This window comes from Microcaecilia unicolor, unplaced genomic scaffold (genome assembly GCF_901765095.1).
Source record: "Microcaecilia unicolor unplaced genomic scaffold, aMicUni1.1, whole genome shotgun sequence".
Lineage (NCBI taxonomy): Eukaryota > Metazoa > Chordata > Amphibia > Gymnophiona > Siphonopidae > Microcaecilia > Microcaecilia unicolor.
In genome coordinates this window covers 52,132-79,178 of record NW_021963545.1, presented here as the reverse complement: position 1 = coordinate 79,178, position 27,047 = coordinate 52,132, and the positions used below count along the sequence as shown (strand labels likewise).

Sequence of the window (27,047 nt, the reverse complement as noted above, 5' to 3'; positions counted from 1 at the left end):
AAGAATGTCCAATATCTTTTATTATATGTTGTAATTTTGATATTTTTATTGCGCTATGCTGTAGTATATGATCGCTTGTATATGGTCATTAGGCTGTCTTTTATATTTATGGATATACAATTTGAATATGTGATCATTTTACTAGGAGGATTATTGTTTTAATATTGAGTAGTCATCCTATAATTTGTATTTATTATTTCCCTAACCATTCTTCTTTCTTGCCCCTTTTCTCATGCAGTTACTTTCACCCTCAGAGAGAATGCCAATTTTCAGCTGGGCCTTTCCCAATGGTAAATATTTGTTTACCCATAGAAAAAGATTGAAAGATTGTCCTCCCATGGGGATCTCTTAAATGTTTTTGAACACATTTTGAATACAAGATATACACAAAATTTTGTATCTAGGCACGTGCTGAGGCCGAAACACAAATTATGCTGAATGATATATCAGTCTTATGCATAGATAGATAGATATATGCATGTGAGTATCTTCCTTCTGTTTACATTTTCTGAAACTCAGACCATTTGATATATTTTTTCTATAGTCTTTAAGCCAAGCTAATACAAATATGTTCTCATTTTCTTAAATTAGGCCTTAAAAGTTGTAGCAGCTGGGCTTACGTGATCAGGAAAGTATCATCAAAGTTTTTCCGTCTCCGAAGATCATTCAATGTCCAGAGAGCAAATGACTCTAAGCTCACTGTTATGCTTGGGTTTACGGTTATCAAATCCTTGGTTGTCCAGATTTCAGACCCAACCAACACCAGAGAAACATTCAAGGGTTTATAAAGCTGTGATGAGAAGATATATGATTTACTTTTTCACAAAGGAACTGATTTTTTGTTTTGACCAAAAAGACATCCACTTCCTTTTGAGATTTCACATTGATTTCATTACTCATGAGTTCAGTTCAGAGCGGATCTTTTCAAGTATTCACAAAAGATGCTGAATTGATGAAGTTGAAAGTTACTGTTCTTTCCTCTACTTGCAGAAGTATTACAGCACAATTATGTACATTGTAAAAATCCCACACCTTTCCCCAATATATGACCTCCTAATTCCTCCAGTAGAACGATGCTCAATAGGAGCATGTTTATGACATCTAGATATCCCTGGGTAGCTGGTCTAACTCCCAACATGTATCATTTTGGTCAAAGGCATTCATTCCCCTTATGAAATGGGGTATAAGCATCTATGCCTTGGGCCAGCCCTAGTCCCACCCACAACTTGCCCAGACTATGCCCCCTTGCAATATGGACATCCTTCAGTTATAGACATTTATATTCCAGCTTTATAGAATTGGGATTTAGACGTTCATGCAATATTCAGGATGTCTAAAGCAGGAATAGTGCTTTTAAAATAAGCACCATAGTAATATCTTTGTCAGAGGATAAGATCTCTTAGTGATCTAAGGCTACCCAGTTTCCCCTGCTTACTGTGTTCCTATGAACCCCACTAAATTCATCTCCCACTCTTGTCTCTGCCCTGCCCCCTCCATATATCTTACCAAATTGGCATGGTTAATGATTTGAAATATCCTCTTCTTTAAAGCTTGTTGATTATAGTTGTACTTCTTGTACTGCAAACATAAACATTAAAAATTGGATAAAGAGCAACTGATTTAAGAATAAAGAAAAGAATTTATGATCTTATCTTCCAACTATATTGTCTAATGAAATTACTCACTTTTCTAAATCCAAGCTCAAGAGCAATTGTAAATTCGGCCACTGTTGGCAAGTCCCTTTTCCATTAAGCTCATTAATTAATTCTTTACCTCAGACAATGAAAGATGAAGTAACTTGCCCAAGGTCACAAGGAGTGTCAGTGAGAGAAGAAGGATTTGCTGCACTGTCCCTGGCTTTCAGCCTATTGGTACTTTATAATACTGCAAAGCCGTGAGGCATTCTCCAATGCAATGTAGAAGTTATATGGAAATAACTGGGTGCGTATTTGAGCTCCCAACTTTAGGCACAATTAATACAATTGGGGGTAATGCTCTAAATTAGGACCTAACATTAATGTGCATGTTACCCATGGAAATGTTAATGAGCAGATATGCACATATGTGCGTATATACGTATGTATATGCTAAACTTTCACTGCAAATATTTGTGTATCTTGCATAGCATGCTTTTTCAAGATGGGTGTATACAGTTTTGTAACAAGAACTTTCAGCATGTCAAACATGCTTTAGACAACCAATCTGTGCCTAACTTTAGGCGTAGTTTATAGAATCATGTTAACCATGTGGGTTTTCAGTGCCAAATTTTAAGGCACCTTTTGTAGAATTTGACCCTAAGCAAGTATTCTCTAAGGTCGTTCCGCTTGTTACATGCATGTAACTGTTGGTGCATATTTTATAGAATTGCCCTTATAGAGTACTGTAGATGAACACATTTGCACCAAACTGAGGGACCCTTTTACAGAGCGGCGGTAAGCCCAATACAGGTTTACCACTCCTTCTTTACTACTACTACTACTACTTAACATTTCTAAAGCGCTACTAGGGTTACGCAGCGCTGTACAATTTGACATAGAGGGACAGTCCCTGCTCAAGGAGCTTACAATCTTTCAGGACTATTCAATTGTCCTTTAGATTGTAAGCTCTTTGAGCAGGGACTGTCCTTTTATGTTAAATTGTACAGTGCTGCGTAACCCTAGTAGCACTTTAGAAATGTTAAGTAGTAGTAGTAGGACTGCAGCCAGCCCAACGCGTACACCATTTCCGGGGAAAAATAACCCCCCCCCCCCCCCCGGAAATGGCATGTGCAGCGGTAACCTGATGGTAATCGGGCATCACCATGTGCTGCCCGGTTACCAGCACTTATTGCCACCTCAGTGGGTGGTGGTAAGGTCCCCCCCGTCACATTGCCATGTGGTGAGAGTTCTCTTACTGCATGGCCAAATGTGCTGGAGGCTTTTTTGCCCACTGCAGTAAAAAGGGCCCTGGCACATGAGAAAAATGGACCCCGCCACCAGCGCAGGGCCCTTTCCCCCATAGCTTGGTAAAAGAGCCCCTGAGTAAGCTTAAGACGTGGAAAAAAGCTTTATAAATTGTTCCCTACATGAAGATACTCTGAACTCAAAAAAATCTTAGGGTCGATATTCAAAGAGATTTTAAGCAAAACTGGCTATTTTAGGGGTGTTCTAAGGGCAGAGTCAGCACTTGGTTGGTCAAGCTCACTGCATAAATAGGACCACATAAAAGTCAGCCCTATCTTTATGTGGTGCCCCATAGGTGGTTAAGTGCTAATTATTGCATTTAAGCAGCTATGGTGTAGCTGGCGAAAATTTAACACCAAAGCTTGGACATGGTCCGGCATTGAATTTCCAAGTATAAGGCTGGCAGCGGTCAGCAAAACACTGAGCACCACTAGCTGAATATTGACTCTTTATTATAGAATTTATAGGAACATCAAACTCTTAGCTAAATAGACACTCTTGCACCTTTGATGACCCGCCCTGTAAGGCGTACAAAACCCCAACCTACTGACTTCTAATATCCGCTACCTACGTTCTTGTACCTGCTCCGCCGAACGCCTCTGGCGGAAATCTCGGGCCCTTGCTGATTTCTTACACTTTAAGTTCATTCTGACCTCCTTCCAATCTGCTCTTTTACATGCCAAACAGGATTATTATATCCAACTGACCAACTCTCTTGGCTCTAATCCTCGACTTCTCTTCACCACATTGAACTCTCTCCTCAAGGTGCCCCCTCCCCCAACTCCCCCTTCATTATCTCCTCAGACCCTTGCTGAATTCTTTCACAACAAGGTTCAAAAGATAAACCTTGCTTTCTCTACCTCACCACAAAGGGAGAAGAAATAAGGATGTGAAAAGATATTCAAAATTCATAGCATCAGGTACTGAAAGGATCCTAGGGGAGCGAGACAGATTAGAAAGGTCCAGAAGAACCCCAAAGTCTAAAGGCAAGGAAGAATGTGTTTCCAGAAGTATTTGGAAGAAAGGGTCTATATCACTATTTTACTTTTTTGTGCTTGCATGCTTTGAAGCAGCTTTGGAATCTGTTGCCTTTTACTGTTTACTTTAAAAAAAAATGTGTTCAGTAAAAACTTACTTTAGAATACAACAGTCTGGTCTGAAGTGTCTCCTTTAACCTTAGCACTACAAGTTTGGCCCTGAATTGGACAATCCTTTCACCCATCAGAAAATCTAGGCGTTCTGGAACTAAATGAACCATTAATCTGTCATAAGCACCCAGAAAAGGGGCCACAGAACTACCATATATATGGTATGGAGATAGTTTTATTGACTATGGTAATTTATCTCATACTATCTTCTTATGCTCCCTCAGGCATTTCCTTTCTAGAATCTGATATGAGATACAGTATGTAAATGCCATAATAGATCAACTAGTAGTCCAAACCCCATGTTGTCATTGACTGGAGGCCTCTGCCCCTGCCACAGAAGGCTTCTGTCAGATGATCCGAGAAAGGGATTGTGTTCCTAACCTCCAGTACCTGTGGCACTAATCTACTCCAGCTGATTAGAGATTAGAGAAATGATAATTGTTTGATGAAATGTTAAAAATCTTTTTAATAGTCACGTATTGTGCCAGGAGCACAATATTCCTGCTAATGATCCTTCCAACTCTTATATTTCCAAGTTACTCGATTTAACGTCCTCCAACTATGCTCCACCTCCCCCACTCATCAAAATGGTCACTGTCTTGATCTCATCTTCTCCTCCAACTGTTCACCTTATAGTTTCCTTGCCTCTGATCTTCCCTCCTCTGATCACCATCTTATAACTTTCACACTTAAATCTCCTCCCTCCCAGTCCCGCCCTATCTTATCTAATTTATCTAGGAATCTTCATGATATTGACCCTTCATCTCTATCCTCCCATGTTTCAAACCTCCTCTCTACTGTTGCACCATCCATGTCTGTCAACGAGGCTGTTTCTTCTTACAACAATACTCTATCCTCTGCCTTAGACACTCTTGCACCTTTGATGACCCGCCCTGTAAGGCGTACAAAACCCCAACCTTGGCTGACTTCTAATATCCGCTACCTACGTTCTTGTACTCGCTCCGCCGAACGTCTCTGGCGGAAATCTCGGGCCCTTGCTGATTTCTTACACTTTAAGTTCATGCTGACCTCCTTCCAATCTGCTCTTTTACGTGCCAAACAGGATTATTATATCCAACTGACCAACTCTCTTGGCTCTAATCCTCGACTTCTCTTCACCACATTGAACTCTCTCCTCAAGGTGCCCCTCCCCCAACTCCCCCTTCATTATCTCCTCAGACCCTTGCTGAATTCTTTCACAACAAGGTTCAAAAGATAAACCTTGCTTTCTCTACCTCACCACCTCTCCCTCCACTAGTCCGTTCCCCCTCTCTCTCCTTCCCCTCATTCCCTTTCCTCCTTTCCTGAAGTTACTATTGAGGAAACTACACTTCTCCTTTCTTCCTCAAAATGTACCACCTGTTCCTCTGATCCCATTCCCACCCACCTTCTTAATGCCATCTCTCCTGCTCTTATTCCTTTTATCTGTCACATTCTCAACCTCTCACTTTCCACTGCGACTGTCCCTGCTGCCTTTAAACATGCTGTGGTCACACCTCTCCTTAAGAAGCCTTCACTCGACCCTACTTGTCCCTCTAATTACCCACCCATCTCCCTCCTTCCTTTTCTCTCCAAATTACTTGAGCATGCTGTTCACTGCCGCTGCCTTGATTTTCTCTCCTCACATGCTATTCTTGATCCACTACAATCTGGTTTTCGCCCTCTCCACTCAACCGAAACTGCGCTTACTAAAGTCTCCAATGACCTATTACTGGCTAAATCCAGAGGTCAATATTCCATCCTCATTCTTCTTGATCTTTCCGCTGCTTTTGACACTGTCGATCACAGCATACTTCTCGATACCCTGTCCTCACTTGGATTCCAGGGCTCTGTCCTTTCCTGGTTCTCTTCCTACCTCTCCCTCCGCACCTTTAGTGTTCACTCTGGTGGATCCTCTTCTACTTCTATCCCTCTGCCTCTAGGCGTACCTCAGGGTTCTGTTCTTGGTCCCCTCCTCTTTTCTATCTACACTTCTTCCCTTGGTTCATTAATCTCATCCCATGGCTTTTCCTACCATCTCTATGCTGATGACTCCCAAATCTACCTTTCTACCCCTGATATCTCACCTTGCATCCAAACCAAAGTTTCAGTGTGCTTGTCTGACATTGCTGTCTGGATGTCTCAATGCCACCTGAAATTAAATATGACCAAAACCGAGCTTCTCATCCCCCCCCCCCCCCCAAACCTACCTCCCCGCTCTCCCCGTTTTCTATTTCTGTTGATGGCTCTCTCATTCTCCCTGTCTCCTCAGCTCGAAACCTTGGGGTCATCTTTGACTCTTCTCTCTCCTTCTCTGCTCATATCCAGCAGATTGCCAAGACCTGTTGTTTCTTTCTTTACAACATCCGTAAAATCCGCCCCTTTCTTTCCGAGCACTCTACCAAAACCCTCATCCACACCCTTGTCACCTCTCGTTTAGACTACTGCAATCTGCTTTTTGCTGGCTTCCCACTTAGTCACCTCTCCCCTCTCCAGTCGGTTCAAAACTCTGCTGCCCGTCTCATCTTCCGCCAGGGTCGCTTTACTCATACTACCCCTCTCCTCAAGACCCTTCACTGGCTCCCTATCCGTTTTCCTATCCTGTTCAAACTTCTTCTACTAACCTATAAATGTACTCACTCTGCTGCTCCCCAGTATCTCTCCACACTTGTCCTTCCCTATACCCCTTCCCGTGCACTCCGCTCCATGGATAAATCCTTCTTATCTGTTCCCTTCTCCACTACTGCCAACTCCAGACTTCGCGCCTTCTGTCTCGCTGCACCCTACACCTGGAATAAACTTCCTGAGCCCCTACGTCTTGCCCCATCCTTGGCCACCTTTAAATCTAGACTGAAAGCCCACCTCTTTAACATTGCTTTTGACTCGTAACCACTTGTAACCACTCGCCTCCACCTACCCTCCTCTCTTCCTTCCCGTTCACATTAATTGATTTGATTTGCTTACTTTATTTATTTTTTGTCTATTAGATTGTAAGCTCTTTGAGCAGGGACTGTCTTTCTTCTATGTTTGTGCAGCGCTGCGTATGCCTTGTAGCGCTATAGAAATGCTAAATAGTAGTAGTAGTAGTAGTAGTAAATATTCAATAACCCATTGAGTGGTCAAGATAACTGGCTATCTTGAAGTAAATTTTCAGCTGAACCTAATTGGCTAGGTTTTCAGCTAAATTTTTTCCTAAACCTAGCTTGCCAAAATTTGACAAACTGGATTTAGGGGTCCTTTTACTTAACTGTGGCAAACAGGGACCTGCACTGGCATCAGTGAATGCTTTTGACATGTGCAAGACTCCCTTTTACTGCAGTGGGTAAAAGGCAAATTTCTTTTTTCTTAAAAAAATGGTTGTGTGGCAAGTGAACCACTTGCTGTGCTGCCATTTCAGGGGGCAGCTCTGTAAGGGCTCCCACGCTAACCCGGCAGTAACTGGGCAGTGCGTGGCACTGCCCAATTATTGCAAAGTACACACTGGCACTACAAAAATTGAAATATTTTTGCAGCACTGGAAATGGTGCACACTGGGGTGGGAAATGCTAATGGGCTGCTGCAGTAGACTGGCAGTACTTCCCTTCTAAATTTAGCTGGTTAGTACTGAAATTTTGGCCACCAAAACAACAATCCAGAATTCCCTCCCCCAGCCTTCAGACTCTTATTAGTAGCTGTATTTAAATAAAAAATACACCTTTTGTAGTTTTGTTTCTACCTGACTTTAACATATATTTAAAAACAGATTTTGATGGTCCCACTGTTGAATTTTTTTTTTTTTATGTCTCTGCTGGCTTCATTCTGTTCCCTCCATCTCTCTGTATTGTCAAAGATTTTTTTAGCAAGCATTTCCTTGCCTTCTACTTCCTTCCAGGACTCCCAAATTAAAAAAAAAAAAAAAAGGCTTACCAAGCATCCCCTGACACATCACTTCTCACTGTTGTCCAAAATATGGATTCCCACTCTCCTCCCTGTCCAAAAAGGAAAGGAAGCAGGACAAGAAGCCAGTGGAGACCATTTATTTGATCTTTTCAGCAATAAGGAATGGGACAGTGAGACTGAATGCAAGGAGAGTTATCTTGTTAGGACTCCGAGGGAAATTGGCACTACTGCTGGGGTAGCTTGGGCACTTGGTGGTAATTTCAAAGTTGGCGTGTGCTGGTTCCTGCAGTAGAAAACAGGTTTCTATTTTCTACCGCAGGGATGTTCCCGGCAGTAATTGGCAGCGCACCCACATTGGTGCATGCTGCATGATTACTGCGTGAGTACCATATGAGTCCTTACCACTAGGTCAATGGCTGTTGGTAAGGGCTCAGGCATGCTATGTTTCATTTTAGCACACGGCCAATTACTGCCCCATTGAAAAAAGCCTTTTTTTCCCAGCTGCAGTAAGAAATGGTCCAGCACTTGCCCAAAACATGTGCCCACACTACCGCAGGCCACTTTTTACCGCAGCTTAGTAAAAAGGCCCCATAATTATGTAGCCCTCGTTATGTAGGTATCAGCACTTCCTTGATAAAAATTTTTGCCCGTCCCAGCACTTCTGTTTGACCTCCCACAACTACAGTAATTGAATAACTGTTAGCTAAACATCCTATTTTTCCAGCTAAAATTGACATGGTCTGCAAGGGGAGATTTTAAAACCAAAGTATTTATGTAAGTGACTCCGAAAATTAACTGGATAAATATTGACCTCTTATGAAGTAGACATCACAATTATTGGTTCTGTTATCATACTACTTGTCTGTCCATGTTAAAGAACTAGGGAAGAATATAGATAAATATGAATACAGGGTGAGGGGAAAAAAACCACCTAGATTTTTTTTCTGTTTTCTCTGCAACTACTTCGAATTTCAATGTGAAATTTTATAGCTTTATTTGTTGTTACTACTTATGTTTATGTGCCATGTGGAATGAGATTATCTTGAAATGCAGTGAAGTTACAGACTTTTAGCATGATCACCCAGCAATTTTTGCATGTTCAAAAATGTTTGTACTGTAAACCTATCATTATTAGAGAAAACAGGGTACCAGCTTACTGTTAATGATGACACAGTGAGGTACATTTTTGTAAACAATTATTTGAATTTGAATAATTTATATTTGATAATATGATAATTTACAGATAATTTCTTAAAAGCATTTCAGATCAGAATGACAATCATGGGCAAGGTGTCTGCAGATGATCTGGGACAGCCTGCCATAGGAACCGATCGACAAGGCTGTTATGAACTTCCCAAAGTTACTGAAGGCCTGTGTTAAAGCTGAGGATGGACACTTTGGACTAAATTTTATAAATTGCGCCTTAAAAATTGGTGCTAAAAAAACCACGTGGTTAGCGTAATTCTATAAACTATGCCTAAAGTTAGGCATAGTTCATAGAAAATACTAACGTGCCATTCTTGTGACTAAAATTTAGGTGCATCCATTTAGGCCACCTAAAACCAGGCCTAAATAACTGTGCCTAAGTTAGGCGTAGATCGGGTGTAATCCATAATAGTGCGCATAGTTTTTTGAAACACTCACAATCTGCCCATTCTACGCCCATGACCATGCCTCCCTTTTGACTGTGTGCATTAGAATTTACATGTACCACATTGTAGTCTATGCCTAGAAAGTTGTGCACGTAAATTTTAATGAAAGTGCTGCTAATTGGTTCTTAAATACTAATTATTGGCACTGATTGGATTGTTAATTAATTAAGTTGTGTGCACACAATTTGGCCATGCAGCCAAATTAGCATGCACAACTTAAGGCACTATATATAGAATTTGGGGGTTTGAGCATTCACAGTGACTGCAAAATTTTGACACATTAATTGTATCATTTGTATGATATTATTCTACTGTGTTTTAGCTCAAACATTTTTAATGTGCAAAAATCGCTAGTTAGTAATGCTAAAATGTCAGTAACATCAATATTATTATTATTAGGATTTATTTACTGCCTTTATGAAGGAATTCACTGAAGGCGGTGTACAGTAAGAATAAATCAAACATGAGCAACAGACAATTTCAGCAGTATAAATATTCAAATAAAAAATATAATGTATGGCATAGAGGGGCATAATCGAACGGCGCAGAGCCAAATCGATGGGTGGTCATCTTCGGGGCCTGCTCCGCGAAGGGGCAGAGCCAAGAGTATTTTTGAAATATGCTTGGTGCCGGCCAAATCGCTCGCCGGGGTTAGATGAGATGACTGACTACAATTTTCAGCCATAATGGAAACCGGAGCCAGCCATCTCAAATTCGGCGAAATGTAAGGCATTTGGGCATGGGAGGAGTCAGCATTTCTAGTGCACTGGGCCCTCCTGACATGCCAGGACACCAACCGGGAACCCTAGGGGGCACTTTAAAAAATTAATAAAAAACACAAAATTAGCTTCCAGATGCATAGCACCCTTCCCTTGTGTGCTGAGCCCCCCAAATCCCCCCCCAAAACCCACTGCCCACAACGCTACACTATTACCATAGCCCTAAAGGGTGAAGGGGGTACAGTGGGTACAGTGGGTACAGTGGGTTTTGGGGGGCTCCCATTTACCAGCACAAGTGTAACAGGTAAGGGGGGATGGGCCTGGGTCCATCTGCCTCAAGTGCACTGCACCCACTACAAACTGCTCCAGGGACCTGCATATTGCTATCAGGGAGCTGGGTATGACATTTGAGGCTGGCATACAGGCTGGCAAAAAATGTCTGATTTTTTGTTTTTTGTGTGTGGAAGGGGGTGGTGACCACTGGGGGAGTAAGGGGAGGTGATCCCCGCTTCCTTCCGGTGGTCATCTGGCCAGTTGGGGCACTTTTTTGAGACTTGGACCTAAAAAAAAAGGGTCCAAATAAAACGGACCAAATTCTCCTGACGGCTGGCTTTCTTTTTTCCATTATTGGGTGAAGACGGCCATCTCAATGCATGCCCCCGTCCCGTCCATGTCCCGCCTTCGCTACCATGCCGACATGCCCCCTTTCAACTTTCGCCGGCCCCGCGACAGAACGCAGTTGAAGCCGCCCAAAATTGGCTTTCGATTATGCCGATTTGGGCGGATTCAGGAGATCGCCGCCCAACTCCCGATTTGTGTCGGAAGATGGGTGACGATCACTTTCGAAAATCAGCTGGATAGTATACTACTTACAATGTCAACACAATACGTAATAGAACATTTTAATAGACAGTGTAGGGTATAAGCAAAGATGGAACATAAATAGGTAAGAGAGAAGAGGAGTTAGAAAATAAGGTGACTGATTTAAAGAAATAAGCACATGAGGTCAGAGATATTCGGCTCTTGTCTGTCGTAATGTCTCCACGCCTCTAATTGCCCACAGTATTCTAATAGCTTAAGATAATTAAATGTTGTTTAATAGTAATACATAAGTGTGTTGAATAGATAGGTATGTAAATTTCTGGATGAAATTCAAAGTGGTCGCTGAGAAAACTGCCAAAAACAGTAGGGGGTTACCTTTTTTTGCCTCACCCTATATATAAATGCAAATGGATATATCAGTCACGTTTTGTTCATGATTGATTAAACAATAAAACAGAGTGATAACTTTAGTAAGTCTCCAATACGTACCATAGAATGATCCATAACCACATAGAATTCAATGTAATTCATTGTTGGAAATAATCCCTGTTGTCAAAAAAGAAAAAAAAAATGTCATCACCTCCTTCTAATGTACTGTTGGTAGCATAGTGGAAAAGAAAACATTTTCTTTTTTGATGCTTAGAGATACTGGAAACAAAGCTTACAGTTTCTTTTGCGTCATCTTACATCCAATTAAAGGGTAACATATTTTACAGTTTCAGTTAATTGTTTGTTTGTTATATTTGTACCCCATGCTTGCCCACTCATGGCAGGCTCAATGGAGCTTACATGGGGCAATGGAGGGTTAAGTGACTTGCCCAGAATCACAAGGAGCTGCTTGTGCCTGAAGTGGGAATCAAACTCAGTTCCTCAGGACCAAAGTCCACCACCCTAACCACTAGGCCACTCCTCCACTCTGTTTATAACCCACTCCTCCATTCATTTATAACCCACCAATACCAATTACCGCCGGGTACCGCATGTTTTGGACTCGTGTCAAAAATAGAATTACCGCCTGGGGCACGCGTTAGCTGGGCAGAAGTTCCAATTTGATGTGCATTGTACGTGCATAAGCTGTTCTGTCCTTTGACAGCCTTGCCTGGTTGGGATAGGTTCCTGAAATGTGTTAATGTTTTACTGTAGGTCACTGTAATGTTAGATAAGCAAGGCATTATGTGAAATGTAGTTCACAGGTAGTGCTGACACACTTGCTTAAAAAACTGTTATTATTGGTGGGCTGTTGCCTAGCCTTTTTTCTCAGCCTAGCTTGATTCTGTTCTCATTGGTCTGCTTGGCCTCTTGTTCTTTGGGCTTGAGGGAGCCCCCCCCCCCCCCTCCCTCTCATGTCCAGGTTCTCTCTCTGACTGACTGGGTAGCTGTCTCCATCTTATTTCTGTCAGCACTTGTTCTCATAGACTCCCTGGAGAGAACTCGGTTTTTTTTTTTACCTCATAAGTATCTTGCCAATAAGATATTGCACTTTCAATCTCCCATCTGTGAGCTGCCCTGCCTGTGTAACTGCTTTTCTACCTCAACAGAAGAACTGCCCTTTTCCCTCAGGTCTCTGATTCCATCCACTGAGGCAGCATTCAGAATATGAAGGCTGTGTGCTAAGAGGCACCTCTTTTGATTTGTGAGTAAACTGTTATTCAATAAAGACATTTCAGAAATATAAAGGGACTTCAGGGTGTATTAATGTGCTGAGGTTATACATCAAGATACTAAAATCTTACAGTAACAGATCTTGGGAGGCTTGAACATAAGCGCCTACGTGCCTTAGTAATTCCATTTTTGACATGCATCCAAAACACATGGTAGAAATTTTCTACTGCATGGTACTTACCTGGTGGTAATCAGTGTATGTACGCTGACGATTACCGCCTGGTTAACGTATCAGATCTTACCGCTAAGTCAACGGGTGGAGGTAAGGTCTTAGGCCGAAAATGGATGCACGTTGCTTTGAACTTTGCCGCACATCCATTTTTGGCCAGGAAAAAAGGCCTTTTTTGTAGGTGTGCTGAAAAATGGACCTGTGCGCATTCAAAACACACACCTACACCAGCGCAGTTTCAGCGCGCCTTAGTAAAAGGGCCCCTTAGGCATTGTTTTCATTAGATATGTAGGACAATTATCCAGCTGACAATAAGATTTTGAAAATTTGGAACATGTTCTCTACCGATACCCTAGAAAAAATGTTCCACCGATCTGTTAGACAACCATCACTACAAATAGAAATATCTCTTACTCTCTGTATATTCTTATTGTCTTCATGCAATTCCTTATAAAGTGTTTGTATTTTCATTTGGAAATACTGAGCTAATTGATTTGCAGTTGGAGAAACCACTCCGAATTTTGCACAGATATATGTCATATCCATTCAAGTGATCACTGTTGGGAAAAGGTTTGCTCACCACTAAGATATCTCTAGTAATGATATATGAATAATACTCTTTCTCGGCATTATTATTAATAGCCTTTTTATAGACATTGAGGGCCCCTTTTACCAGGCTGTGGTAAAAGGGGGCCTGCACTGGTGTCACGGCACGTTTTCGATGTACGCCGAGGCCCCCTTTTACCGCAGCAGGTAAAAGGTAGATCTTTCTTTTTTAAAAAGAAATGGCCATGCGGCATGTGAAACATGTGCCACGCGGCCATTTCAGGGGGATCCCTTACTGCCACCCATTGAGGTGGCGGTAAGGGCTCCTGAGTTAACCCAGCGGTAAGTGGGCAGCGCACAGCACTGCCCAATTGCCACCGGGTATACACTGGTGCTACAAAATAGCGCCAGATATGACACTGCACTGGGGATGGGAACTACCACTGGGCTGCTGTGGTAGCCCGGCGGTAATTCCTTTTTACTGAACAGTAAGCCCTTGTTGGGCTTACCACCACTTTGTAAAAGGGGCCTTAATAGCCTTACTCCAATTTGACTTATAATCATGTGTTTTCTTTCTTTTCCAGACTCTCGCGAGGAATCTACATTTCTGTTTTAAGTAAATTTCCTGTGAACCTTTTATTGTTGACTTTCCTAATTTTCTTTTCATAAGTAGGGGCTAATTTATCCAATACAATTAGACTGTTTCTATTCCAAATATTTGGCCAGGAAATCTGATCAATCTCTAATGTTGGAATTTGTAAAACAATTTCTTTCCAAAACTGAATTTGATCAATTCTTTGCCTGCATGTTCTTATATCCTGAGGGGATGCTAGTTTCTTAACGGCTCTACCTAACAGTAAATGATGATAGAAAGTGGTTTGTTGTGGTCCAAATTGGAACCACAAAAGTAATTTCACTGGAGTGGGCATCAGTATAAGTTAAAAGATATAAACAGTGCTCCTTTTCATGAGTAGATTGTGGCAAAGATAATTTAAAATCCAAATTATTTAAAAAAAAGACCTTAACTCATCCACATACGTACTTCCCAATAGTTCTAGAGGTAAATTCACATCACCTATTAGTAAGGTGGGAGACGAGTTTATCACATTTTTAGCAATAAAAAAAATCATCTCTGGCATTCAACCATTTGCCTGGAGAACAATAAAATAGAATACAGTTTACAGAATCAAGTAAGGAGGAGTCTCCTGTTTTACAATGTAAGGGGGCCCTTTTACAAAGGCACGCTGAAAAATGGCCTATGGTAGTGTAGACCTAGCTGTAAGGTCTCACACGGTAACCGGGTGATAATGGTCTACATGGGTAAAATGCCAATTACCAACCGATTACCGCATCAAAAATGAAATTACTGCAAGGGCCACGCGGTAGCTGGGCGGTAACTCAAAATTGACGCGCATTGGACTCACATAGGTGCCTACGCAGCTTAGTAAAAGGGCCCCAAGGTCTCTAAGAATGGGGAACTAAAGGTTTCCTCTATATTAATATTAACAAGATCTTTATATACGATCCCAAGCCCCCCTCACTTTCTTCCTTTATGAGGCAGAGATAGAAATTTATAACCCTGAGGACATTTCTCACAATAGTAATAATAATTTGAAAAATTTTTAGAACAAGGAACAATTTATAGAATCTGTACTCACATCTATATTTCCAGGCAAAAATGATTCCATCTTGATTTGAGCACTACTTTGACTGTCAGGGACTGCACAGGCTTTGGGAACACGTTCAAGGTCCTCGTGTTTGTATACAGCATGTTCCTCACTGTCTGTGTGCTGGAGAGGTTCTATCAGATATACCTTGTCTCCGATCTTAATGTAGCCACTGTGAAGAAAAAACAAAATGTGGTTAGAATAGGGAGAGGTAGCTGTGTGCTGGGGTGTTATCCAGGGAACAGATCCAAGATAGCAGTGTGAACACATTTAAAAAAAGACTGATGTAGAATGTCTGACCCATAAAAGAAGAGGAAAAAAGCATGACTCAGACTTCCAACCCGGTTTATGCACAATTGCATTTTCTTCATTATTATTATGCTATGATCTTCAAACACAATTATGTAAAGACGAATGAGATAAATCTATAGGAAAATAACAAGAAAAAAAGAGCATAGGGTCCCTTTTACAAAGTGGTGATAAGCCCAATGCAGGCTTATGCTCGCTTATGCTCGCTGGGGGTGGTACTTAACACCCCCAGCCTGCCGTCAAATCTGGCGCTACAAAAAATATTTATTTTTATAGAGCCGGTGTGTACCCAGTGGCAATCGGGCAGTGCCACACACTGCCTGGTTACTACTGGGTTAGCACGGGAGCCCTTACCACCACCTCAAAGGGGGGGGGTGTGTGGTAAAGGCTCCCCCCCCAAAATGGCCGTGGTGCTTCACTTGCCACATGGCCATTTCCTGAAAAAAAGAAAGACCTACCTTTTACCCGCTGCAGTAAAAGGGGGCCTCTGCGTACATCAAAAACATGCACCGATGCCAACGCAGGACCCCTTTTGCCACAGCTTGGTAAAAGGGGTCCCTATTCTCTATTAACCGTGAAAAGGAGAAAAAGCAGACAAAGCAGGGAGCCAACGAAGTAATCAAAAGGAGAGGAATCAATCTCTCAAACAATAAGAAAACATAAATGGAACCTCCCCCCCCCCAAAAAAAAAAAAAAAACAATGAATGAAAAGGTACATAAAATCATAAAGAGAAAGTCATCACCGCAGAAATAAACATATCAACCAAAACTTTTTGAAATTGAATGGGATCTAAAAAACTTGCTCCTTATTCCCATTTTTGTTACAATATTGACAAAAATTTTTTAACAACAACAAGATGCCTGATACATCTTTTGTCCAAAAGCTGCCATGAGCACCGCTCAACCTTTTGCTGTCCTGGCTCTGTCTCCAATGTGGAAGTTGGATCTTTAACTTCAAGCCATGCAGTGCAAATAAGACCTCTGGCACAAGTCTTGCAAGACTGTGAAACTTCTACCAGAGTTCCTATCTGCACTGAATAGCCATAGAGGTAAGATGATAGAAGAGGGAAGAAAAAGAAAACTTTACTTTTGCCCCTGTGCTGTACTATGTTTTTTTGATTTGTTGGAAGTACTAGGGAACATACATAACAACATAAGTGTTAGCCTAGAAATAAGAGGTTCTCCCATCTTAATAATGGCTGATGGACTTTTCTTTTATGACATTATCCAAACCTTTTTAAAACCCTACCAACCTAACTGCTTTTACCACATTCTCTGGCAATGAATTCCAGTGTTTAATCACATGTTGAGTGAAGAAATATTTTCTCTGATTTGTTTTAAATTTACTACTTAGTAGCTTTGTATTTTTGAAAAGAGTAAACAAGCAATTCACATCTATCTGTTCTACTCCACTCAGTATTTTATAGACCTCTATCATATCTCCCTTTAATCATCTGTTCTCCAAGGTGAAACTCTGTAGCCTCTTTAGCCTTTCCCCACAGGGAAGTTGTCCCATCTCCTTTATCATTTTGTCCCCCTTCTCTGTACCTTTTTCTAGTTTCGCTATATCTTTTTTGAGATGCGTTGACCAGAATTGCACACAGTATTTGAGGTGTGGTCACACCATACAGCAATACAAAGCAGTGGCATAGCCAAGGGTGGGCTCGGGTGGGCCCAGGCCCACCCATTTTGGGCTCAGGCCCACCCAGTAGCAGCACATCTATGATGTGGCTAGCAGGGATTCCCCAAGCCCCACCAGCCAAAAAATTCCCAACTGTCCCTCCTGTCCTGCATACCTTGTAAATACCAGATCTTCACCTGCAGTGAGCAGCGACTGATACATACTGCTCGCACCAGCCCCACAGCCTTCCAGCTGATGTATTCCCGCCTATGCGGAAACAGGAAGTTACATCAGAGGGAAGGCTGTGGGGCCAACATGAGCAGTGTGTATAAGTTGCTGCTCACTGTCTGTGAAAATCTGCTATTAAAAAGGTATGCAGGGGAGGGGGGATGTTTGAGAGATCATATGGCATGCAGGTGAGAGAGGGAGAGACCAAATCACTTGTAGAGTACTTCTGCCCACCCATCTTGGGCCCAGGCCCACCCAAAATTGGGTGTCTGGCTACACCCCTGATACAAAGATATTATTACATTCTCATTTTTTTCATTCCTTTCCTAATAATTCCTAACATTCTATTTGCTTTCTTAGCCACCACTGCACACTGAGCAGAGGGTTTCAATTTATCATCAGTGATGACACCTAGACCCTTTTTCTGGGCAGTGACTCCTAACGTGGAAACTTGCATCATGTAGCTATAGTGTGGGCTCCTCTTTCACACATACATCACTTTGCACTTGCCATTTGGATGCCCAATCTCCTCATCCCGTAAGGTCCTCTTACAGTCTTTCAAAATCCTCATGCAATTTAACAACTTGGAATAACTGTGTGTCATCAGCAAATTACCTCACTAGTTATCACCATCTCTAGATCATTTATAAATATGTTATAAAACAGTGGCTCCAGCACAGACCCTTGGGGAACCCTGCTATCTACTCTTCTCCATTAAGAATACTGACCCTTTAACCCTAATCTCTGTTTTCTATCCTTTAACCAGTTCTTAATCAATAATAGGACACTACATCCTATCCTATGACTCTCTAATTTCCTGAGAAGTAGTTCATGAGGTACTTTATCAAATGCCTTTTGAAAATTCAGATACACAATATTGATCAGCTCACTGTAGCAGATTGGTGAGATAACTCTTGGTAGGCTGTATGCCCCACAATAAATAAAATATTGCAGCAATCCATTTTGTAATATTGTGACAAGATTATGAGGAACAAGGGATATGTCTCTAGGTCAAATCTAGCCTTTTGTGTTCTAACAAGGTGCTGATAAAATTTTCTCTTAACATTGAGCATTTATAAAGAGAATTGACCAACAAAGAATGGATTATGAGCTTTACCTTAAGCCATCACAGGTGCTGATGCTTACTAAGGAGTCATCTTCATTTTTGATGTGACCATGGTAGTAGCAGTGATCCTGTTGAACAAGAAGTATGGTGAGTTTATGTACCTTTCTGCATTCTCCTGCTGAATTTTCTGTAAAAATTCTAGTTCTAACCTTGATGACCTTTGAGATCTGATTTTGCAGTAAAGGAATCACACAGAAAGACATATTTTGCAAATTCTCCAAGGAAACTTGGTATAGTGGTGCAAACAAAAAAAACTCAAAAACCTCACAAAAAACAAAAACAAAAGTTAACTTGGATAGTGAGCGATATCCTTCAGGCAGTCAACCTTGCATGGCTGAGAGCTGGGAGATATCCTTAACTAGAGTAGCTTAAGAAAACTAGGCGGAGGTTCTTTTACTAAGGCGCACTCATGTTTTTGGTGCGCGCTAAAATTGTGGGTGTGCTAAATGTTAAGAGATGCCAATGCATTCCTATGGGCATCTCTAACGTTTAGTGTGCTCATAATTTTAGCATGTGTTAGAATCGTGAGTGCGCCTTAGTAAAAGATGCCCTAACTGAGCCAAATAGGTCTTTATCTACTGTCATTTATTACAGTATATGTTATTCAAATCCACGCCCCCTGATTCACCCTGAAATGCCCATGACTTTCCCATTTCTGCGCCCATTGTTTTGGGCTGTGCATAAAATTTAGGCACGTACATGACAACTCTAATTAGTACCAATAGTAGTTTGTTAAAATACCAATTATTAGCTTGCTATTCAATTATAAATTGCATGCACAATTTGGATACATGCCCAAAATTGTGGGCACAGTTTTTAGCATTTTATAAAATTAGGGGGAATATGACTGCTGCCATGATGAAAAATGTCCAAATGAAAATGATCAAACCAGATATTTTGGGAAATGATATAAAGGACTAGATTCTGTATGTGGCGCCTGAAAAATTGACGCAGAAAAAATTTCCGCTTAGGCGTACTCTATAAACTGTGACTAGATTTAGGCGTGGTTTATAAAATATACTTAGCAGGTTTATAAAATATGCCTATTGGCCATGCCAGCACCTAACTCTTGACTCGACTGTTTACACCAAGTAAAACTTTGTGTAAATACCAGCACCTAAGTTAGGTAAAGAGCAGGTATATTCTATAACTCTGTGCATTAATTTTGGGAATGTCCATGACCCACCCATTCTATGCCTGTGGCCATACCCCCTGTTTGACAGCACACATTAGAATTTACACACAGCACTTTACAGAATATGCTTAGCAAGTTCTGCATGCAAGTTCTAAGTACAGTAATTAGTGTCAATAATTGCTTGTTACGTGCCAATTATCAGGCTGATTGGCTTGTTAAGGTAATTAAATTGTGCTCATAAATCCAGAATATGATTGGATTTGCATGCACAATTTTGGTCGCACTGTATAGAATCCGGGGGGAAACAAACATTTTATGGCTGTCCATCTCTATAGACAAGTAGACTTGGGGGAAAATTGGTTAGCCATGAATACAAAAACACAATCAAGAAGTTGTTTTTTTTTTTTATATACTACCAATATCTTAACTGTTAAGGAACTATTGTCTAGATGGGAAATATCTGCCCAAGAACAATCTCTGGTGTTGGATAATTCATAAGATGATTTTCACAGATGCCACATGCTTGCTGGTCTTTTGTCACTTTTTTTCTCACTGGCCTAAAACATGCTCTTCAAAGAGAAATTCCTCACAACTACAGTGATGCAGGGCTGATTTTTTTTTTTTTTTAACACCACAGCAGCCTTCTTGTAAAAATAAATAACATTCTACACACTCAGTAGGAGAAAACAAAGTTCAGCTTCAAACAGAATTGGAGAAAAAAGTCTCAGAAACATTCTTTGCAGCACTCTTACATTAAAATAGTGCTTTACCCATTTTACATCATAGGCATAAAAAAATCTAATTTCAGTTTAGCGATTCCAATTTCTTAAAAAAAAAAATTCCAAAAGAACTTTCATAAATAATTTCTCATTCAGGGGTCCTTTTACTAAGCTGCAGCAAAAAGGGGCTTGCGATGGCATCGGCATGTTTTTTTGATGCGCGTTAAGGCCCCCTTTTATGGCAGCGGGTAAAAGGCTGGGGTTTTTTTAAAGAATGCTGCATGGCCATTTGGGGGGGGGGGGGATCACTTACTGTTACCCATTGAGGTGGTGGTAAGGGCTCCCGTGCAAACCCAGCAGTAACCGGTAGCCTAGCGGTACTTCCGGTTTAGCGAGCGATAAGCCCACATTGGGCTTACCACTGCTTAGCAAAAGATCCCCTCAATGAGTTCTGTTCTTTTGCTGTTGGAACTTATTGCACAAGTAGTAGCTTGAATTATTTTTTTAAATAAACTGGAATGATTAAACTGAAATTAGGGGGCCCTTTTATGAAAAGGTGGTAGGGCTACCACCGAGGTTGCATGTGGCAAACTGGCCCTACCTCTGGGCTCACCCAGGAGCCCAGTGGTTCTTCCATGTCTGCCATGTGCTGTTTCCAGTGCTAGAAAATAATTTTTATTTTCTAGTGCCGGTGGGCGGGGAAGATTTGTGCCCGATGGGAGCCCTTACCGCCATCTTGTGAAAACTCAAACGCGTGAAACAATTCTTCCTGAGGGAAATATTTCACAACCTGATACAATCAATGGTACTAAGCCACGTAGACTACTGCAATGGAATTTATGTGGGATGCAAAGAACAAACCTTAAAGAAACTTCAGACCACTCAAAACATGGCAGCTAGGCTCATATTTGGAAAAACGCAATTGGAAAGCGCAAAACCCCTCCGCGAAAAACTATACTGGTGCCCAATCAAATAACGCACTGCTTTCAAAATCTGCACCCTGGTTTACAAAATTATCTATGGCGAAGCCCCGGGATACATGACAGACTTGATCGACCTACCAACTAGAAACACATCCAAAACAACACGATCATATCTAAACCTGCACTACCCTAGCTGCAAAGGACTTAAATACAAATCAACTTACACATGCAGTTTTTCCTACATAAGCACACAACTATGGAACGCATTACCAAAACCCTTGAAAATGACGTACGACCACCTAAACGTCCGGAAAACACTAAAGACTAGCCTGTTTCAAAAGGCATACCCTACCGATCCAACTTAGATGCCCGATCTCTGCTACACAACAAAACTAAAGCATGGAATGGTCATAGCACAACTCTTCCGTTGTACGATTCCCTAATGTGGTTGTGCCACATGAACTTTATCTTACCAAAACTTCACTTTGTATTTGTTCACACCGGAGTCTGCAAATGCCTCTCCGGTACTATGTAACCCACATTGAGCCTACAAATAGGTGGGAAAATGTGGGATACAAATGTAACAAATAAATAAAATAAATCTTAATGGGTGCTGGTAAGGGCTTCCCACTTAAATGGCCAGCCTTTTACCCCCTGCGGTAAAATGGGGCCTCTGCGCACATCAGAAAACACATGCTGATGCTAGCACAGGCCCCTTTTTACTGCAGTTTAGTAAAAGGACTCCATAGTTAGGAACCGTTTATAGAATAGCGCTTAGTGCCAGGAACCATGTCTACATTTTGGTGCAACTATTTACACCAATGAAACTGTAGTGTAAACCCCGTGCCTAAATTAGGGGTGAATCCCCTTTATTCTATAACAATGCGTGCAAATTAAATGAACACCCTTGATCTGCCCATGACACTCCCACGGCCATGCTCCCTTTTGGACCCATGCATAAAATTTAATTAAATTCAATTAGCACCAAAAATTGCTTGTTAAAATCTCAATTACCAGTGCTAATCGTTACTCAATTAAATTGTGCATGCAATTTTTAGCCACTTATATGGAATTAGGGAGTTTATGTTTATGATATCAAATGGATTAACCACTATTTTGATCCGATTCTGTTTGAAATTGAATTTTGTCCCTCTCCTAATGTGTGAGTTGAATGATTTTACTGTTTACAGGATTTTTTAGCATCCATATTTTGCAGATACAAATTTTGCAGGTTAAACAATATGCAAAAATTTTAAATAGAATCTTTAAATGTACCAGAGCCAGTCCCCTCCTTGTTCCCCCCATATCCCATGGGGAAGAATAACAATGCCACTGAGGCATTTTCAAAGGAAGGTGGTTTTGCAGGTAAGCACAATTTACCCACAGCTTTCCCTTTGTTAATTACCCTCTAAAAAGTCAGTGTTAACCATGTATATGGTAGGTTAAATCTACATTTTAGCTTAATAAGATGCTCTATGACTTGGTAGAGCTGGCCAAATCTATTCAAGACCCAGTATTTAGTAGAGATTGAACCCATCATGAATTTTAAAACCAAGAATTTACCTTGTCTGGAACAATTGAGGTCTCTGCATCCCCATTAGGCAAGTAAACGGTTTCACTATAGTTATCAGCAGTTAGATCCCTGTGGAAAAATAGAGATAATAATAAATGTTCATGCAGCTCAATCTTCATTCTTGAATATGATTTCTTTATTTTTATAGACCCACTCTCCCAGTTGTTCTAGTATGGCCATTGCAGCGCTCCTTCTGGACTGTAAATCTAGCCTCCAGGTGTCACCCTTGTTTATGGTCAAGATTCCCATAACACACTTCAGTGGCTAAGAATGATTCCCCTGCAAACCTAGGTTGTGAAAGACCTGATCCAAGAATCAAAACAATGATCCTTAGCATGGCAGCATCCTACGCTGCAGGTCGTAGCAATTATATTTGACTGTTTTCTAAATTTAATTTCTTATATACTGGTTGCAAGTCTGAAATCTATAGAAATGGTGTACAATCAGGCATGTACCTGGAAGGCTCACAATCTAACTAAAGTGCATTAAGCCCTAATATGCACTTAGGGTTCCTTTTACTAAGTTGTTGGGAAAAGGGCCCTGTGGTAGCAGGGGGAGCCGTTTTTCCTGCATGTCAAGGCTTTTTTTTACTGTGGCTGGTAAAATGCCCCCCCCCCCCAAAATGGCCACACGGTAAGATAACTCTTACTGCATGCCATGCAGTGGGGAGCACTTATCACCACCCATCAAGGTGGTGGTAATAGCTCCCACAGTAACCCAGCAGTAACTGGGTAGCACGCAGCGATGTCCGATTACCGCTGGGTTACTGCCGTGCTAGAAAAAAAATGAAAAATTTCCAGAGTGCCGTAAATGGCACTTGCTGGACCCAGAACTAGCACTGGCAGCCACGTTGGGCTGGCGGTAGTTCAGATTTAGCGTGCGGTAAGCTCGTATTGAACTTGCTGCTGCTTTGAAAAAGACCCCCTTAGCACATGTGAAAACACCACAAAATGTATTAAAGCATTTTGTGGCAATTTGCCATTTCCTGTGTGCTAAGCATTTGTTATTTTTATTTCAAAAATATGTTTTGGGAGGGTATATGCCACTGTTCCCTCTAAACTGAGTGGAAGTCCTCCTTCCAATGGGGATGCTGTCTCACCATCACATTTTTAATAGTGTGGGACAGGCAAGCTCTGCAGAACTCCAGGGAACCTGTTTTCAAATCTATGCTGAAAACCCACCTTTTCACTGCTGCTTTTGGCTCCTAGTCACTATTCATTTGCCTCCCCCCTTGTTCCTTCTCGCCCAGTACTTCCCCCGCCCTTAATTGTCTTGTCTGTCTGTATTATTTTAGATTGTAAGCTCTATCGAGCAGGGACTGTCTCTCTGTGTCAGGTGTTCAGTGCTGCGTGCGTCTGGTAGCGCTATACAAATGTTAATAATAATAATAACCTGCCTGTCCCTAGTGACTGAAGACACACTGTTGAAGCAGCACCTCCTTCCCCCACCGCCACTGGCAGCTAAGCAGTTAGAGGATGCCTGCTCAGCTTACAGGGAACAGTGATATGTGCCATGGGTGGGGAATGGGCGTAGAAGCATTATTAAGGTAGTGCATTATAATTAGCGCATCCTACCTGAGTAACACAGACATAACATCATAGCAACTAGCACTTCCTAAATAGGAGGCAGAAAGGGGCCCTTTTACTAATCTGCTGTTAAAATGGCCCTGCGCTAGCAGCGGGGACTGTTTTTTCTGTGTGCTGAGGCCCTTTTTACTGTAGTAGGTAAAAAGACAGAAAAAAGACACAGCCATGTGGTAAGATTTCTCTTACCGCATGGCCATGCAGGGGGAAGTACTTACTGTCACCCATTGAGGTGGCAATAAGGGCTCTTGCGCTAACCCAGAAGTAACCGGGTAGTGCTGTGTGTCCCCCCCCCCCCCCCCCCGTGGAAATATTTTTTGAATATTTCCGCTAGTGCCACAAATGCCACACGCTGGGGGTGGAACTACCATCGGTGCCTGCTTTGGGCCAGTGGTATTTCCGGAATGGTGAGCGGTAAGCTCACATTGGGCTTACCACCACTTAGTAAAAGTGCCCCTAAATGCTCTTGCATTAATTATTTGCAATTTCTGTGCATTAATGTCAATATTAGCATGCAACCTGTACCTAAAGAGTGGAGGAGTGGCCTGGTGGTTATAGTACTGGTTTTATAATCCAGAGGTGGCCAGTTCAAATCCCACTGCTGCTCCTTGTGATCTTGGGCAAGTTACTTAACCCTCCATTTCCTTAGGAACAAACTTAGATTGTGAGCCCTACCAGGACAGAGAAATATCCAGAGTATCTGAACATAACTCACCTTGAGCTGTTACTGAAAAAGGCATGAGCAAAATCTAAATAAATAAAAAGCTCTTTTTTACTGACATGTTAAATATGGGCTTACAGTACATGGAAAGGTCCCACATTAAAGCATGCTAAGCCCATTTTTTTTCTTTTTTTTAGGCTAAGACCAATTTTTTTAATGCATTTTAATAAAAGGGCCCCTGTGTTTGTACCTGAAGCAATGGAGTGTTAAGTGACTTGCCCAAAATATCAAGAAGCCACAATGGGATTTGTACCAAGTTGCCCTGGTTCTCAGTCTGCCACTCTAACCATTAGGCTACTAAAGCTGTGCATATTAGAAACAACCCTCCATTTACTAAGCTATGCTAGTGGCTGCCATGTGCTAATGCCGACATAGCCCATTCACTTTGAATGGGCTGTGTTGACAGCCACGCAGCAGCAGGTAGTGCAGCTTATTGAACAGGGGAATGCCTAATTATATAATAAAGTTTCATAATGATTCAGAAATCCATTTTAGAATGTAAGAGGGGTCCACTTTCTGAACAGGATTTTCCTCTATTTTCTGTCCATGAGAACAGCCTTTGATAGATACAATACAGCAGAGTTTCAGGAATATAAACGTTTTGCTATCATAAAGTACAGTATTTGCCTTTAAGAGATGGATAAGCCTTGGGTATGGACACAACTTCATAAAAAATGAACAATGGTTTGGTATAAAATGCACATGCCTCTGCATGATACTTTTTAAAGTGTGTTGCAATATTCTGTGTCTTAGGGGTACCAGATATATCCAAATAATGATTATTTAAGTACAAAACCAACTAACAGGATGCTCCAACTTACTCGGTCCTCTCTAGATGCATCAACATTTTCTTGCCATCTATAGTCAGTTCATACTGTGTGATGTCGGGATATATTCCCTGAAAAAAAATGAGAAGGCATGTTAATTTGAAGCATAAACTATCACCAGGAATTAACCTCTGCGTTCTTGCTGGAGAGCCTAAGATAGAACCGTAATTTTTATGAGCTAAAAACATAAAGCAATTTAGAATCTTGTGACAGCACTTTGAACTTCTATCATATCCTCACTACCCCTGTTCTTGTTTTTCTCTGATTTTAAGCACTTTAGAACATTGAGATCTACGAGTACAATGCTGAATCTGTGCCAAGGCACCAAGAGTTTCAACAAAATCATAGGCTCAGGCAGTGGAGAGACATTTCCACAATGTTGATTTTGAGAAACTTCTCAGTTTAGTTTTTTGTTGTTGTTTTATTTTGTTTTGGTTTTTTGTTTGTTTTATTTATGCTTTTGTGTTGCTACTTATTGACATTTGAAGTATCCTAGCAAACCAAAAATTGCCAATAAACTTGTGGAAAAGTGGAAAATTTGCAAAAGCATGCACTAGTTCTACCAGTTATAATTTTTCAGCTAATAAAAGAACAGCAATATTTATTTAAACAGCAGAAAACACAACTGTAGTATTGCATGAGGCACAGGGAAAAGCATCTCACCCCTGTATCTCTCTTGTACTGGGTGTGAACTTTACGGGGATATACAACTTCATAGGACTTTACCCCAGCTAAAGTGCTTCTGCCATGGACTGAAATGAATAAAGAAATGATTAATTACAATAAAATAACCAATCTATAGTTTAACAGCATTGCAGTGTTAATGTGAAATGCAATCCCAGCTGCATTTGAATAATTCCTGAGAGTCTTAACTGATGCTGGTTAAAATCCATCAGAAACAGACAATATCATTAACCTTTTTTATATTTAAGATATTCTGTTCACTGACTGCTTTATAAATTCATGATAATAAAGTTACCTTGGTCCTGAAGAATGAGCAATAAAGTGGACAGAAGAACTAAATTCATGGTTTCAAATTTAGATTTCAGCTTTGCGCTGTGGTCACAGATCTGTTTCTTTCGAGGGTTTGATATCTT

The 27,047-nt window shown here is 41.2% G+C and overlaps 1 protein-coding gene across 1 annotated transcript; it reads right to left on the bottom strand.

Moving 5' to 3' along the window:
• LOC115459415 (zinc metalloproteinase/disintegrin-like) lies at positions 1-27,047 on the bottom strand. The gene is made up of 9 exons (XM_030189243.1): positions 26,930-27,047; positions 26,614-26,702; positions 25,945-26,021; positions 22,810-22,888; positions 18,461-18,537; positions 15,177-15,357; positions 11,631-11,687; positions 1,507-1,578; positions 1-790 (listed from the first exon to the last, which is right to left on the bottom strand). Exons 1-9 carry the CDS (start codon positions 26,976-26,978, stop codon positions 617-619), a joined length of 855 nt encoding a protein of 284 aa, XP_030045103.1. The 5' UTR covers positions 26,979-27,047; the 3' UTR covers positions 1-616.

Bases quoted from the DNA above. Each gene is read 5' to 3' on its own strand.
- LOC115459415 (XM_030189243.1), bottom strand. From the start codon at position 26,978: ATGAATTTAGTTCTTCTGTCCACTTTATTGCTCATTCTTCAGGACCAA. The intron at 26,022-26,613 runs GTGAGATGCTTT...ATTTTTTTTCAG, and splicing joins AGTACAAGAGAGATACAGGG to GGAATATATCCCGACATCAC. The intron at 791-1,506 runs GTAAGATATATG...TTCTCATCACAG, and splicing joins TCATTAACCATGCCAATTTG to CTTTATAAACCCTTGAATGT.